This window comes from Lutra lutra, chromosome 7 (assembly GCF_902655055.1).
Source record: "Lutra lutra chromosome 7, mLutLut1.2, whole genome shotgun sequence".
Taxonomy (NCBI): Eukaryota; Metazoa; Chordata; class Mammalia; order Carnivora; family Mustelidae; genus Lutra; species Lutra lutra.
In genome coordinates this window covers 70,133,825-70,151,078 of record NC_062284.1, presented here as the reverse complement: position 1 = coordinate 70,151,078, position 17,254 = coordinate 70,133,825, and the positions used below count along the sequence as shown (strand labels likewise).

Below are 17,254 nucleotides of genomic sequence, written 5' to 3'. Positions count from 1 at the left end.
TATATATATATATTTTTAAAGATTTTATTTATTTATTTGACAGAGAGAGATCACAAGCAGGCAGAGAGGCAGGTAGAGAGAGAGGAAGAAGCAGGCTCCCTGCTGAGCAGAGAGCTCCATGCGGGGCTCGATCCCAGGACCCTGAGATCATGACCTGAGCCGAAGGCAGCGGCTTAACCCACTGAGCCACCCAGGCGCCCCTAAAATATATATTTTAAGTTAAGTGAGTCTTGACAGATTTATAGACTTTCTCAAGATTGCTTTGACTATTCAGAGTCTTTTGCAGATCCATATAAATTTTAGGATCTTTTGTTCTAATTCAGTGAAAAAAAGTACTGATATTTTGATAAAGATTTAATTGAATTTAGATTGCTTTGGGTTGTGTAGACATTTTAACACTATTCTCCCAATCCATGAACATGGTGTATCTTTCCATTTGTTTCTATCTTCTTTGATTTCTTTCTTCAGGGTCTTACAGTTTTCAGTATGCAGGTCTTTCACCTTTTTGATTAATTTATTCCTGGGTATTTTATTCTTTTTGATGCAGTTGTTAATGGGATTATTTTCTTAGTTTCTCTGTTCTTTCATTATTAGTGTATAGAAATGCAACAGACTTCTATATTTTGATTTTGTATTCTCCAACTTAACTGGATTCATTTATTCTAACAGTTTTTTGGTAGAGTCTTCTTAGGGTTTTTTGTAAGTAGTATATCATCTGAAAATAGTAACATTTTACTTGAAAATTCCTTTCCTTTCTTTTTCTTGTCTGATTACTATGGTTAAGACTTCCAGTACTGTGCTGAATAATAATGGCAAGAGTGGGCATTTTGTTTTGTTTCTGATCTTAGGGGAAAGCTTTTAGCTTTTTACCATTGAGTATGATGTTAACTGTAGGTTTGTCATATATGGCTTTTATAATGTTGAGGTATGTTCCCTATATACCACTTTGTTTAAAGTTTTTATCAGGAATGGATATTTGGCACATGCTTTCTCTGCACCTATTGAGATGCTCTTAGGAATGTTATCCTTCATTTTGTTAATGAAATGTATCATGTTGATTAATTTGCATAAATCAAAACATCCTTGTATCCCTAGAATAAATACTACTTGATTTTGGTGAATGATTCTTTTAATTTGTTTTTAAATTGGTTTGATAAGATTTTGTTGAGGATTTTGCATCTATATTTGTCAGGGTTATTGCTCTGTAATTTTTTTCTCCTGGAGTTGTATAACTTTATTTTATTTTTTGTAATTTTCTTTGTGAGTGTGTATGTGTGTTTTTGTCTGGTTTTGGTATCGGGGTAATGCTGGCCTCATAGAATGAATTTGGAAGGATTTCTCCCTCTCCTATTTTTTGGAATACTTTGAGAAATATTTTTTTTTTAAATTTTTTAAGATTTTATTTATTTGAGAGCGAGAGAGCAGGAGAAGGGGAAGGGTCAGAGGGAGAAGCGGACTCCCTGCTGAACGGGGAGCCCGTTGCAGGACTCAATACCGGGACTCCAGGATTACAACCTGAGCTGAAGGCAGTTGCTTAACCAACTGAGCCATCCAGGTGCACTATTTTGAGAAATATTAAATATTTGGTAGAATTCACCTGTGAAGCCATCTGGCACTGGACTTTTGTTTGTTGGGAATTTTTTTTTATTACCAGTTCAACCTAATTACTAGTAATTGGTCTGCTCAGATATTTTCATTTCTTCATGATTCAGTCTTAGGAGGTTGATGTTTCTAGGAATTTATCCATTTTTTTCCTAGGTTGTTTAATTTCTTGGCATATAGTTTTCTTTGTGGTAAGCTGCGATTTTTTTTGTATTATTGTGGTGTTGGTTGTAATTTCTCTTTCATTTCTGATTTTAAGTCATTTTTTTTCTTTGATTAGTCTGGCTAATGGCTTAATAAGTATATCTTTTCAAAGAACCAGATCTTAGTCTCAATTGATCTTTACCATACTTTTTTAGTCTTGATCTCATTTGTTTATGCTCTGATCTTTATTATTTCCTTTCTTCCATTCATCTTGGGCTTTGTTCTTCTATTTCTGGTTTCCTTAGTTGCAAGGTTAAGAGATTTTGATTGTTTCTTGAGGTACACTTGTATCTTTCAGACTTTCCTCTTAGATTTTGAACCATTGTATTTCATTTTTATTTGTCTCCATGTATTTTTTTGATTTCCTCTTTGATTTTTCATTGATCCATTGGTTGTTTAGTGGCCTGTTGTTTTTGTTTAATCTGTGTTTTTCTTTAACCCCCCCCCCCAGGTTTTTGTTTTTTGGGTTTTTTTTTGTAATTGATTTCTAGTTCATACTCTTGTGGTCAGAAAAGATGCTTGATATAGTTCAGTCTTCTCACATTTATTTAAAAACTTGTTTTGTGGCCTAACATGATCTATCCTAGAAAATGTCCCATGTGTACTTGAAAAGAATGTGTATTTTGCTGTTTTTGGGTGGACGGTTCTGCATATATCTGTTAAGTCCATATGGTCTAATGTGTTGTTCAAAGCCACAGTTTCCTTATTGATTTTCTTTCTGGATGACCTATCCATTAACACAAGTGGGATATTTAAGTCCTCTACTATTATTGTGTTACTGTCAATTCCTCCATTTTTGTCTGTTAACACTTGCCTTATATATTTAGTGCTTCTATATTGGGTGCATAGATATTTACAATTGTTGTATTCTCTTGTTGGACTGAAACATTTATTACTGTGTAATCCTCTTTTTTTTTTTTTTTTTTGTCTTGTTATGGTTTTTGTTTTTAGTTTTTTTTTGAGAGAAAGCATGTGGGCGGGACAGTGGGAGAGGGATAGAGAGAATCCCAGGCGGGCTTCACAACCAGCATGGACCCTGACATGGGGCTCAATCTCATAACCCTGAGATCATGACCTGAGCTGAAACCAGGAGTCAGGTGGTTAATTGATTGAGCCACCCATGTGCCACTATAATTTTCTTTTTTCTAATTATAGCCTTTTCTTTCCTCTTAAAGAGTTCCCTCACTGTTTCTTGTGAGGCTGTTTCAGTGGTGATGAACTATTTTTTAACTTTTATTTGTCTGGGAAGATTTTTATCTCTCCTCTAATTCTGAATAACTTGCCTGGTAGAGTATTCTTGGTTGTAGGTTTTTTCCTTTCAGCACTCTGAATATATCACGCCACTTTCTTTTGGTCTGCAAAATTTATGCTAAATAGGCAGCTGATAACCTTGGGTTTCTCTTGTATGCAACTGTTTTTCTTTGCTGCTTTTATGATTCTTTATCTCTAATTTTTGCCATTTTAATTGTTATTATCTTGGTGTGGACCTCCTTGGGTTCATCTTGTTTGGGACTTTTTTTGTTTCGTGGGTCTGGGTATCTGTTTTCTTTCCCCAGGTCAGGGAGGTTTTCAGCTAGTATTTCTTCAAAGTCATTTCTTTCTAGTCAAGTCTCTGCCCTTTCTACATTTTTCATTGTGACCCTCTCTATGATTAGCTGTGGAAGATCTGTTCTGCTAGTCTTCAAGTTGTCTTTAGAGTTGCTGTACATATATTTGTTGCTTTGGCATGTCTGTCAGAGGAGGTAAGGTCAGGACACCATCTTTCCTACCTTCCCTAGCTTTCTAGTAAGTTTTGAAATTGGGTGGTATAAGTCCTCTAACTTTGTTTTTTCTTTAAAAATATTTTTTTGGGGGGGTGCGTGGGTGGCTCAGTCAGTTGAGTGTCTTAGACTCTTGATTTTTGGCTCAGGTCATGATCTCAGAGCTGTGGGATCAAGCCCCACATTGGGCTCCCTGCTCAGCATGCATTCTGCTTGTCCCTCTCCGTCTACTCCTCTCACTCATTCATGCTCTCTCTCTCTCAAATAAATCAAATCTTTAAAATACGTATTTTTGGTGGTATTGTTTCTTTGATGTCATACAAATTTTAGAATAAGGCAATCAGTTTCTACCAAAAAGCTTGCTGTGATTTTTGGCTGTGTTCACATTAAATCTTCATAGATTAGCTTGGGAAGAATTGAATCAGTAACATTTGTATTTCACATCCCTGAAGGTGGTATATTTCTCTTTTTATTTAGGTTTTCTTTCTTTTAGCAGTGTTTTGTAGTTTTTAGCATACATGTTCTATTCCTGATTTGTTATCTTCTTAATGTAAAAGGTATTTAAACAAATTACATTTCCAATTTTTTCTAATGTGTAGAAAGAGAATTGCTGTTTGAGTTTTGATCTTTAGTCTTACGGTCTTGTTATTAGGTATAATTTTTTTTTTTGTAGATCTTTAGGATTTTGTGAATAAAGACAATTTTACTTTTCTAATTTGGAAATTTTCTAGCTGTCTTTCTGTTAATGATTTCTAATTCACTTTTGTGCGGTTTTAGTTTTAGTCACTAATAGATGAAAATGGGACTGCTCCATTTGAGTGAGGGATTGCTGGTGGTATAGGAGAGAGGGATTAGAATTGCCACATGTTCAGGGAGGCACTCTGCCTTTTCTTTATGAATGCTCAGGGGTTTCTGAGGTGCCTCTATGGTTTTTATGGTATATGGCCTGAAACTACTGCTGTATTATGCAGTAAATGAGGTTAGGTGAAAATAATGCTAAGTTGAAGAAGGTACTTGGAAGAAAGCAACTAGTACATTGTTAAGTGGTTGTCTCAGACTAAGCACTTAAAGAGATTTGCTGTATAATTCAAATACACAAATAAATGAGACCTTAGTGGAAACATGCATTGTGTAATATAAATTGAAAATGAGTACCAAGATGGTGAAACCCAGAAATGTTTGTCTAGTCTAGATGATAGTGTTTGGACCTACACGAACTTTCCAGGAATACATAATTTCATTGTTTCTTAGAGTGAGATTTTTGCACGGATGATACTGTATTATTTCCCATAAGACTCTATTCACTATTGAGGATGAAGCACTATAAAGTAGATGCTTTCTGTTAAATAAGATAAAATTATTTTGGCCTTTTTAATTTATTTTTAAAAATTTTATTTTTTCAGTGTTCCAAGATTCATTGTTTATGCAGCACATCCAGTGCTCCAGGCAATATGTTCCCTCCTTTATTTATTTATTTGTTAGAGAGAGCGAGGGAGTGAGAGAGAGCACAAGCAGGGGGAGCAGCAGGCAGAGGGAGAAGCAGGCTCCCTGCCGAGCAAGGAACCGGATGTGGGACTTGATCCTAGGACCTTGGGATTATGACCTGTGCCAAAGGCAGACTATTAACTGACTGAGCCACCCAGATGTTCCTATTTTGGCCTTTAACAAAATTCTTAGAACTAAGTAAAATGATAAAGTCAGTGCCTATTTATTGTTAAGTTTATAATATCTTATTTAAGTGGGCATAAAGGTGATTCCTGACAGCTCTCTAAGTGCATTCACTTCATTTAGTGTGGAGATCAGAGAACTATGGTTTTTATGTTCTTAAAGGATTGTAAGAAAAAAACAAACAAGGAGGGACTATGTGGTCCACAAAGCCTTCCATACTATCTGGCCTTTCACAAGGAAAGTTTGCTGATTCCTGACGTAATGTATAAGAAGCAGCTCATATTTAAAAAGGATTGGTTTCACTTTTAGAGATGTCTTCAAAAAAGGAGTGAGAATGTTAACAGTAACTAATAACATGGCCTCTTTCTTATTTTATCCAATGGCATCTGATTTTGGAATCTTCTCTTCAGTGACCCCTCCATGTTTAAATGACGGATTTTGGCTTCAGTCTCTATTTGAAACCACCATTATGCAGAGGAGATTGATAATGAGAAAACTATTTTTCAAGAGTAATATTCTTTAGGGGAATGAACATTATGCTTGGAGTTTGTGCTGTATAAAGCTCACATGTTAGTTTTTACAGATAGCTTAAATTTTAAAGGTTCTCTAAATCGCTAAATCACTTAAACTTTGAATTGTGTTATGTTCAGATTAATTTTATATTGACATATGTATTTTTGCAGGATGATTGTCTTTTGAAAGTATGGTATCCTATGACTGGCTGGAAATCCTCAATTATACCTCAGGATCATCAAGAAGTGAAAAGAAGACAGGCGTCTACCCAGTTTTCCTTTGTTTATTTGGCACATCCCCGAGCTGTGGCAGGTTTCTCATGGCGTAAAACTAGCAAGTATATGCCCAGGTTAGACAAATGTGTCCCATAACTTTGGTATGTTTACTTATGTATTTGTAAAAATCCTTTATATTTCTAAAAAGCAAAGGTCTTTTTAGTACGTTGACTTGGTGGAAATGAAGAGTATAGGCTCTGGGTGTTAACTGTCTGAATTCTAATCCTGCTGTTGTTACTAGCTTTGTGAACTTTTGCCTGCATTTCTTAAGTTCTCTGTGCTTTAGTTTCCTTCTCTTAGGTAACAGTAGCTACCTCGGAGGGTTGCAGTGAGACTCATTATCCTAGTGCATGTAAATACTTACTGCAGGCCTTTGCACATAGTATGGGCTTAGGCTGTGTTACTGATACTGTTAGTAGTAGCAGCAGTAGTAAGAGTCCAGGAAGGAAATGTTGGCAAGTTTGAAAGCACACACTGAAGGAAAATAAACATAGTAATAAACTATCAACTATCAATAATATACATGGTGAGAAAGCATATCATTCACAGTGAGTAAAGTGGCCAGGTTTTTCTTAACTTAGGGCCATCAACAGAACCTTTTCAAAGAATTAATTGTTGTAAGTTTTTCCTCAATGTTCAACATTTCTTAAAAGTATTAAAGAAACTACAGAACAGCTCATACGAATGATTCCTATATCATATATATAGTTATAAAAAAGCTTGCTTAGAAATCTGTATTTTTTTTTTTTTAAAGATTTTATTTATTTATTTGACAGAGAGAAATCACAAGTAGGCAGAGAGGCAGGCAGAGAGAGAGGAGGAAGCAGGCTCCCTGCTGAGCAGAAAGCCCGATGTGGGGCTCGAACCCAGGACCTGGGATCATGACCTGAGCCGAAGGCAGCGGCCCAACCCACTGAGCCACCCAGGCGCCCCAGAAATCTGTATTTTTGAGAGAAAGTTATTTCATGTGTGAACTGTTCACACCTGATAGGAAATACAACATATGTTATAGAGGTGCCCAGTAAATGGTAAATTCATTTTTAGAATCTGAGTTAAAAGTTTATTCTGCTTAAATTATTTGTGTCTGTTAAAACATTTGCAGAATACCTTTGACCAAGTCGGATTCTACATTTGTTATTTTTTTAAAGGAAGGGTGATTTTTTATTCTTTTATAATGAGCGGTTAATTCACTTTAGCTGCTTGGTGTTGTAACATTTTTGCTTATTTTAACTTAATGGAAATTGACTTATAGTTTGAAATTATATTCTTGTTGCAGTTTTATTTTGAAGATGCTCATTTGCTTACCTGTTCATAATCTTTTGATTATCAGAAGGATGATACAGGATGACACAAGTAGTGCTGTAAGCCATGCAGTTTAATTACATTTCATGAACTTTTCTTATGGTCATTCTGTAATTTGCAACAATTAGGTTTTCTTTTGCTCTTTCGTTTGTTTAGAAGATACCAATATTCCCACCGAACCTAGTTTTCAAGCAGCATGTGTGTAATCAGGCATAAACTTCTGTCTCTTTGTCAAGACTATTTCCTGGTTTTTATGGTGTTCACATTCACAGTGATAACTTGCGTATGATTTCAAGCTTCTATTGACCTCTCTTTCTCTACACACTATAACATCTAAGCAGTTGGAAGCATACTATACTGTCATTTAACTGAGCCATTCAAGGCATAGTTTTAATGAATCAAAGTGTCATGGACAGCTAGGTTGTTTCCGTTTTATGGCAACTGATTGCAGCCCTTTATTCAGCCTGCCATCTTGCAAGTATAAGCAGGTAGTCAGTGGGGTTTGGTGAGAGTGTGAAATAGGCTGTATAAACCTCTTACCATTACTGGAAAAATAACTGCTCTTGGTCATACTGTTAGTTGTGCACTAATGCTATTTTTATATGTGAAGAACCAAATATTAATAAACTTTAATTCATCAGTGGCACTGATATTCATAGTAACTTCTGTTCACTTCTCTTTGTTATTAGAGGTTCTGTCTGTAATGTGTTATTAACTTCATGCCATGATGGCGTCTGCCGACTCTGGGCAGAAACTGTATTACCAGAAGATTGTCTTTTGGGTGAGCAGATCTGTGAGACTACCACTTCTAGTGTTGCCAGCAACCTCACTCAGGCTGGAAGACACAAAGACAGAATACAGCATGCTCTTGAGGTACAATATTATATAAAATGGTAAATAAATGTTGAAGATATGTGAGTTTGGTGGGAATTTATAAGATAGGATGCAGGTAGTGCACCTGGTACAAGTAATGATGAAATTAATAACAAATAATTCTTACTAATTTGTTTTGTGCTTGTAAGACAACTCATTTTATGCCCCTTAGAAACCAAATACAACAGTAATGATCTCAGACATGTAGTCTAGGTAAGTATTATAATTTTAAGTTTTTCATTTTGTGTGTGAAATATGAAAATCTATAGGAGTAAGCTTTGATTAGTACAACACACAAAAGACCCTGAAACTCTTTGTAATTAAAAATGTTTTGGGCGCCGGGGTGGCTCAGTGGGTTAATCCTCTGCCTGTGGCTCGGGTCATGATCTCAGGGTCCTGGAGCCTGCTTCCCCCTCTCTCTGCCTACTTGTGATATCTCTCTCTCTGTCAAATAAATAAAATAAAATCTTAAAAAAAATGTTTTACTTTTGTTTCATGAAGATTAAATCTTACATGTGTGTTCTAATTAAAAATGACTGTTTTGATTAAGAATCAGACATAAGTCGACTTTTAATATAATTGCTTATAATTTCCATAGTTTATTATTTCAAAGACAAATTTTTCCAATTTTTAAATGCAATATATATGAAATAAATGTGCTTCCTATGAAGTTAGATTATTTATAATCCAAACTGTTGTGTCCATTATGGTAATAAAATGAGACAAACACATTTTTAAAAGTTATCAGAAATTTATTTTTAATTTTTTAAAAAAATATTTGAGAAAGAGAATGAGAGAGAGAGCATGAGAGGGGAGAGGGTCAGAGGGAGAAGCAGACTCCCCGCTGACCAGGGAGCCCAATGCAGGACTTGATCATGACCTGAGCTAAAGGCAGTCGCTTAACCAACTGAGCCACCCAGGCACCTATAAATTATCAGAAATTTATTGAAGTAAACCTAGATTGCTAATTTTCTTAATTTTTCATATGTGACTTCTTGCTACAGAAAGAATATGTGCTTATTCTAACATTAGATTAGAAAAAATGTGGAATTTAGAATCCAGCTATTCAAGTTATGTGTGTATGTGTATTTTTTCCTTGTTTATAAGATTGAGATCATATTATGCAGTAATGTTTTATAACTTGCTTTTTATACTTAATGTGTTATAAACATCTCTCTACATTACTAAATATGTTTTTACACTATAGTTTTACATTAACATTTTTATGGATGCATAGCCAAAATATTTTGCTGTTCCAGCAAGCAGAAATATTTTTTGGGTTGTGTAGGCTAAAGATGTGCTCCTTAAAAGTTTTATATGAAGTAGGCTTACTCTGATGCTCTCTGTGATTGGGCACTGTTTATACATTCCCCCCACCCCCAAAATTTAAAGTATAAGCTAAATTAAAAGCAGAGGTCAGAATAGTTAAAATTATATTTTAATATTTGTTGAAATTTAGTGAGACAAAGTACTTAATTTACTACATGTTTACAGTCATTTTTATATACTTATGTGACAAGTTGCAAGTAAACATAATTAGTGATTTGACAAATTTTTGCTACCATTTTAGTAATGTTATTAATAATGTTAAAATTGTTTTTAATAGAAAAAGCCTAATTGTCTGATTTATAAGGTGCCTTGGTTTTTGCCATCCTTTTGTCTGAAATACCTAACTGTAAGGTCTATGTAATTCTGTATATACTTACACATTTTGTTCTTCGGAGAAAATAATCAGCCAGTATTACACCAGCCTTGCCAATATAATTTAAAATAATGATAAATGTTAAAGATCAAATGAAAATAATTTCACAGACATTGTGGTGTATCAGGTCTGTAATATATCCATCTTAACCCTATTAAAGAAATAAGCAACTCTGTAGCAGGGAGACCGGAGGTAGAGGACATGCCGCCATAGATCATGCCGCCATAGATCTGACACTGTTTTCCATATGAAAGGAGGTGAGGAAATTGAAAGGAAATTGAAAGGAAAGACCAGATGTATTACTTTAATACAGAAAGAACTGAGAGGCTGCCACATTTTATTTAGCTGGCTGTGAGAAACAAAGAAATAGAATGGGAAATTATTGTAAAGCATGGTATTGGGGGTGGGTTAAGCTACAGAGTAAGGAAGTGCTGTGAGTTGGGGTTATGGTGTAGAGATACTTTCTTTTTAAAATAGTTCAGATCATTGGGTGTGCTAGTGGAGAATTTTTATCCTATGGACATACCTCAATTTAAATAAATCCCGTAGGTTGGCACTTTCATGGCTCCTCTCACCTATGTAGATTCCCCTTATTCTGTATTTTGTACTCTATTTTTCTTCTTTATAACAGAGATAATATATTATTTAGCTGTAACTGTTTAGTGTTAGTGAGAATTTTGGGGAGAAATTCTCTTCTTCCTGGTAGGAAGATTCAGGCTTTTTTTTTTTTTTTTAACTGTTATGACTAGTAAATTTCATCTCAGTGGTGGGCTGTCCTGAAAAAACCTAGACTTTGGACTCCTAATCTTCATAGAAGTTTCTGTAGATATAGATGAGCACCTACTTCTGCCTTGAACTATAAAATTTGCAGAAACTATGGAGAATATAATCAGAATTCTTGAAGTTAAGGTAGTTCCTTTAAAAATGTTGAGATTTTGCAGAGAAGAAAATTATAAAATCCTTAATAATCAGAAGTACTTGGATTAGCATTTATTAGACTTCCAGAATTGGTTTAGCTATTATTTTTCTATTTTAGACAATACACCATTTGAAAAATTTAAGAAAAGGACAGAGGAGGTCTTCTGTTCTTGTGACTCACACCGAATTAATGCCTGACCAGACGGCAACGCATGAAGTTCAGAGACACATTTCCCACCATGCCAATGCTCTATGTCATTTCCACATTGCAGCCAGCATCAATCCTGCCACAGGTAAGGGACAGTAAAGTTTTAGTTCCTATAACTACTCCGAAATAAGATAAATAAATAGAAAACTGGGACTACTAATAGAACCTGTTTTTCATTTTATGTTAATATTCCATGTTGCCTTTAAAAATACTTCTTAATTCAAATAGGAAAATAATATAAAGTACCATTTCTTAAATTGAGACTGTGTGATTCTCAGGAAACAACTGCAAATAAGTGTTTCTGAGCAACTCTGTTTTGTCTAGTATATAGCAAGGTTCTTAAGTAAATTAGAGCTTTAGTTGAACATGGGAACACAAGTGGTGGCAGCCTATTTAGATTGATGTCCTTCCCTTTTATATTTTCACCATTAATGTTTCTTCTCAACTTTTCTTAATGACCATCTAATATATTTTTTCATAGTTTTCCTTGTATTTCAGCATATCTTATTTTCTAATCCCGTAGATCTATTTATTTATTTGAGAGAGGCAGAGAGAGAAGGGACAGAGGGAGAGAATCTCAAGCAGATTCCCTGTTGAGCAGGGAGCCCAACCTGGGGCTCATTCTAACAACTCATATGAGATCCTGACCTGAGCTGTTGGAGGCTTAACCAGCTGAGCCACCCAGCCTCCCCGCCAAATAGACTTTCTTATCCTACACTCAGGGAAAGGTATTTTTTTCTTCTCACACTGATACTTTCCTTTTTGCTCCTTTCCTCCTGTGAGGTTGAGAAGAAGTATTTTGAGGCAAGTTGTGTTGGCAAAAGCATATTTGAAAGCTTCTATTTAAGGACATTGTTTTCTTTTGTACACGAAAAACATGAAAAGGCCCATAGATAATTTCATATTACACTGCTGATGTACCTATATTTGTGTAAAGTTACAGTCATATTTATTGAAATGGAAGTCACTATATTGCTTCAGAATGCAGAGGAGTTTATTTTGAAATGTTTGTTTATATAGAGGTGATATTCAATAAATAGAATTCCAAACAAGTGATCTTTAGGACACTTGCCCCATCGTCACAGTGGCTCTAGATATGGGCTGCTCAGTATGGGAGCCACTAGCTACATGTAGCTCTTTGAGCATATGAATATGGCTAGCCTATATTGAATTAGGTGTAAGGTACACACTGGAGTTCTAAGACTTAGTACAGTAAAAGAATGTAAGATCTCTCATTAACCATTTTATTTAATATTGATTACATGTTGAAATGATGATATCTTATGTATATTAGGTTGAAATAAAATATTACAATTAAGTTCACTTGGTTTTTTTTTTTTTTACCTTTTGTAATACAGCTACTAGAATGAAAATTGCCTATGTGCCTTGCATTTGTGTTTTGCATTATTTCAATCGGACAGTGTTTTGCTACCTGGTTAAATGTTACTTTACTTACTGAGCTCACGTACTAATTCTGTTTGTTTTAAGATTGTCTTTATAATATTAACTTGTTTTCAAAATGTTAGTGGTTTCAGATTTTTGTAAATTTTTAACTTCTTTAAAAGAACCTTATCGTGAGTTACTGACTATAATGAAGATCTAGCTTCAAACGGAGTGTAATTAGTGATAGTATGCAGTAAATTCAACACCTCTTAGAAAGGTTGACTTTTTAATGGTATACGCTATGCTAATCAAATGGAATAGGATCACAGGATTGTCCCCTGTGGATAGGTTTTCTGTCACATATTTGAGTCTAAGTACTGGATATGTTCTTGTAGCCAGTCAGCCTTGTCCTTCAACATCTTTATTAAATAACCTTCATCTTTTAGCCAGTTTTATCTATTTTTACTTTAACCTACTACATACTATTTTAAAAATCATTTCATAAAAGTATTTGTACTGTATATAAATACATAGTTTGACCAAGTTGATTGCTAAACGCAAATAATTTTGTATTGCAGGGCTCTTCCTCTTCTTCACCTTTTTTTCAGGAAACTTTTTGAGTCTACATTAAAGCTGAAAGCAAAGATGAACAAATACCCATATAAATCTTTACCCAGTTCACCAGTTGTTACTATCTTGTCCTGCCTGCTTTTGTTCTCCCCTTCTGTCCACTTGTGTATGTCTTTGCTTCCTCTTCCCTTATTTTTGGCTGTGTCATTTGAAAGTAAAGTTGTCACCAACATTATCCTTCATCTCCTAAATATTTTATGACATTATCTAAATATTTCAAGTGTGTCTTATAGTAAAATAGGAGGTTTCCTCCATTACTACAATGCTGTTACTGTATTTAAGGAACATGGATAAGATTATATTTAATATATAGTTGATATTAAAATATAGACTCTTTCTTTTATTCACTTGATTGTCATTTCTTTTAAACTCCTCATCTACGATAGTTCCTCTCAGTTGTCAAAAAAAAGTCTCTCAAAGAACTTCTCTGTTATCTTTTAGAGCATCTTGCTGTCTGAATATTTGCTCACGATAAGGTTTAGGTGAAACATTTTTAGCAAGAATAGAGGATGTATTGTTTTATAGTATTCCTAATTTATAAATTCTATTTTATGTGATTTGTTTCATTTTTATCAGAAACCCAGGACTGTCATCCAGGAATTAGAAAAAAAGAACAACTTGGAACTTTATTTAACACTGATATATATTAACAGAACACTACCAAAATACCCTGTGCATTTTATCTTTAGACTCATATTTTGCAGAGGACAGTGGTTTTTTGTTTTGCTTTCGTTTTTGCTTTTTGCTTTCTGTTGAATGGATTATTTGTAATATTAATTGGGATTAAGGAGATTGATTTTTTTAGCTTTACTATTTTATGTGAACTAGTCTATTTTGTGAATTACAGTTAACCCAACTGGAGGAAGCCTGCTAATATACTTTAGAAGTTTGCTTGTCTTCCCATGTTCTTCTTTGGCATTATTTTCTCCCAGCTTTTTAGTTTCAAACATTTTAGAAAGGTTGAAACAATACTAAGGTGAACATTCATGTCTTCTAATTTGAATAAAAACTGCTAACATTTTGCCACAGTTGCTTTATTCTCTCTGTATATACCTGTGTGTGTTGGGGGCAGGCATGTGTGAGTACAATTCTTTCTTAATCTTTTGTAGAAGTTACGTATAGCATGGCACATCAGGTTTACGTACTTCAGACAGTATCTCCTAAGAGTAAGGAAATTCTCTCACATGATCACAATATTGGTATTATCTTTAAGAAAATTAGTAGTTATTTCATAATCTCTAATATCCTGTTCATATTTAAACTTAAATTTCTCCAATTATCTAAAATTCTTTTATAGCTGCTTTTCTGTTTTATTTTTCTGTTCCTCCATCCCCAAACCAGGATTTAATAAAGGTTCATGCATTTGGTATATTTGTTTTTTAAATTAGTAAATTAATTCCATTAGTAATTTAAGTCATGTGCCATTAATTCTTAATATTTACTTTTACCATTAAATTCAGTTAAAGTTTTTACAAATCCTACTGGAGTTATGTTGACCTTTTCTGTTTAAGTATAGAGTTAGTCTTTATAAAGACAAACTTATAAGTGCTTTATAAGCACTGGGTGATCTTTTTAAAGACACGAGAAATTCATATTGAAATCTTACTTTTTTTCCTCACAGATATTCCAAATGTCTTGGTTGGCACTGTATTTAACATTGATGATGGAAATGGGGGCTTTGTGGTTCATTGGTTAAACAACAAAGAGTTTCATTTTACATCATCTACTGAAATATTTATGCAGCAATTACGAAAACTTTCTGAGAAGCAGATAGATCATGAAAGTGATGAAGGAGATAGAGAAGATGAGGAACGTTCACAGGAGGAAAAAGAGAGGGGTTTACATATGAAACTAGATCATGGTTAGTATTGCATGTTCAGATTTTTCTTTTTGGCAAGTCATCAGCTTATTGTGATACCACTTTTAGTTTATAATCCTTCCTTCCTGCTCTTCTTTTTTACTTTTCCAGTCACTTACTGACCATCTACTATGGACCGTCTACCATCTAGCTCTATATGCTTTTGTTACATGTATTGCTTTGAGTAATATACTGCTTTGGAAGCCTTGTCCTTTTGGGGGGAACACGTTTTGCTAGTGATAATGATAATGTGAATGAAATTCTGATTTCTTTAAAAGTAAGAAATAATAGTAACTTTCAGTTCAGACCAGAAAATGATTTTCTTTTTTTGTTTTTTCTCATTCCCTCCCTGCCCCGACCATAAATTGGAAAAAGGATTTATAGTTTCTTAAGATAGTATGCTGTTGATAGTCTAGTATGTGATTGCATTTTTATGATATTATTAGTATGTATTGATAATTTAGTGTGTACTGATAAATTTATTTTCTGATTCAGAATTATCCCTGGATAGAGAATCTGAGGCAGGTACAGGATCGTCAGAACATGAAGATGGAGAAAAAGAGGGAAGTCCCAGAACCTTTTCACGACCTAGTGTACCAATGCCACTGCCTACAGTCCTGCTTGATCGGAAGATTGAAATGCTGCTAACTGAATGGAATAAGAATCCTGACATGCTTTTTACTATACACCCTGTAGATGGTACCTTTCTAGTGTGGCATGTAAAGTATTTGGATGAATATAATCCTGGAATATTTAGACAAGTCCAGGTATATTTTACTGATGAAGCAGTTACTACATTTCTTACAAAAAAAAAAAAAAAGATGCTATTCAGATTTACCATGTTTTCAGAAATATTCAAAAGATTCTGTTTTTGAGAAGCAACTGAGAAGAGAATACTTATTCTTGTTACCAAAGGGGGATCTATGACCACAGATTTTATAAACCTGGTTAATTCGAAGTAAAATGAATTTGGCTTTGAAATGTGGTACTGGGTATTTGAATATATGTACATTGGCTTTTTTCCTGGGAATTCACATTATTTTTATTAATCTTAAAACTACCCCAAAAATGTGACTCAGTTGTGTCCCCCTAGTTTTAACTAAATCTAACTGTTAACTTTTTGAACTTTATTTTTTTTTTAAGATTTTATTTATTTGACAGAGATCACAAGTAGGCAGAGAAGCAGGCAGAGAGAGAGGAGGAAGCAGGCTCCCCACTGAATAGAGAGCCCGATGCAGAGAGCCCGATGCGGGGCTTGATCCCAGGACTCTGGGATCATGACCTGAGCTGAAGGCAGAGGCTTTAACCCGCTGAGCCACCCAGGCGCCCCTTGAACTTTATTTTTATTGAGATTTGTGGTGTGGTCATTTAGCTGTACAATAAGACACTGGAAACTTTTCTTTTTTTCAGGCTTCTTTTGGGCAGCAAATAGAGATATGATATTATATAAATAGAGGAAAGGAATTAGACCAGAAAGAAGTTGAAAATGATAATTTTTCTAGGATATTTTGAAAATGGAAGTGTTTTTGGAAGACTTTCTGAGAGGAGGGAAACTACTTACATTGAATTCATATCGTGTTTTTCAGGTGTCTTTTTCTTCTCGGATTCCTGTTGCATTTCCCTCTGGTGATGCGAGTTCTCTTAGTAAAAATATCATGATGTATGCCTGCATAAATGCTACGAAAGATTCTCCTCACACTCTGTTACACCAAGAGATGATGGCTGTAGGCAGTCCTCACGGATCACAATCGTACTCCAGATCACACACTACAAATATGAACATTTTAGCTCCTACAGTAATGATGGTCTCCAAACACATAGATGGTTCTTTAAATCAGTGGGCAGTCACTTTTGCAGATAAGTCTGCCTTTACCACGGTTCTGACTGTATCTCACAAATTTAGATACTGTGGTCATCGATTTCACCTCAATGACTTGGCATGTCATTCAGTTTTACCATTGTTACTGACATCCTCTCATCATAATGCTCTGTTGACTCCTGAATTAGACTGTCAGTGGGACTCAGACAATAAAGTAAGTAGATTGATGGATCCTGTAAGACATATAAAAGGTTCCTCAAAACAACCTCTTAGAAATGCAGCGACACGTACATTTCATGACCCGAATGCAATATATAGTGAGCTTATTCTGTGGCGTGTAGACCCAATAGGACCTTTGTCCTACACTGGAGGAGTATCAGAATTGGCTCGAATTAACTCTTTACATACATCAGCCTTCTCTAATGTTGCTTGGCTTCCGACTCTTATTCCCAGCTATTGTCTTGGTAAGTGTTCATTTTAATTCTGAAGTTAATAAAACCTTTTAAACTGTTTTTAAATACACAAAATGTTTTATATTT

At 34.6% G+C, this 17,254-nt stretch overlaps 1 protein-coding gene across 5 annotated transcripts in view; it reads left to right on the top strand.

The window, feature by feature from the left end:
• Nucleotides 1-17,254, top strand: part of DMXL2 (Dmx like 2) — a 160,246-nt gene that overhangs the window by 59,999 nt on the left and 82,993 nt on the right. For all 5 annotated transcript variants that reach the window (XM_047737487.1, XM_047737485.1, XM_047737486.1 and 2 more), the window contains 6 exons: nt 5,918-6,096; nt 8,014-8,197; nt 10,936-11,110; nt 14,660-14,899; nt 15,392-15,663; nt 16,483-17,179. In XM_047737487.1, the coding sequence (XP_047593443.1) occupies nt 5,918-6,096; nt 8,014-8,197; nt 10,936-11,110; nt 14,660-14,899; nt 15,392-15,663; nt 16,483-17,179 (1,747 nt within the window). The remainder of the gene's footprint in view (nt 1-5,917; nt 6,097-8,013; nt 8,198-10,935; nt 11,111-14,659; nt 14,900-15,391; nt 15,664-16,482; nt 17,180-17,254) is intronic.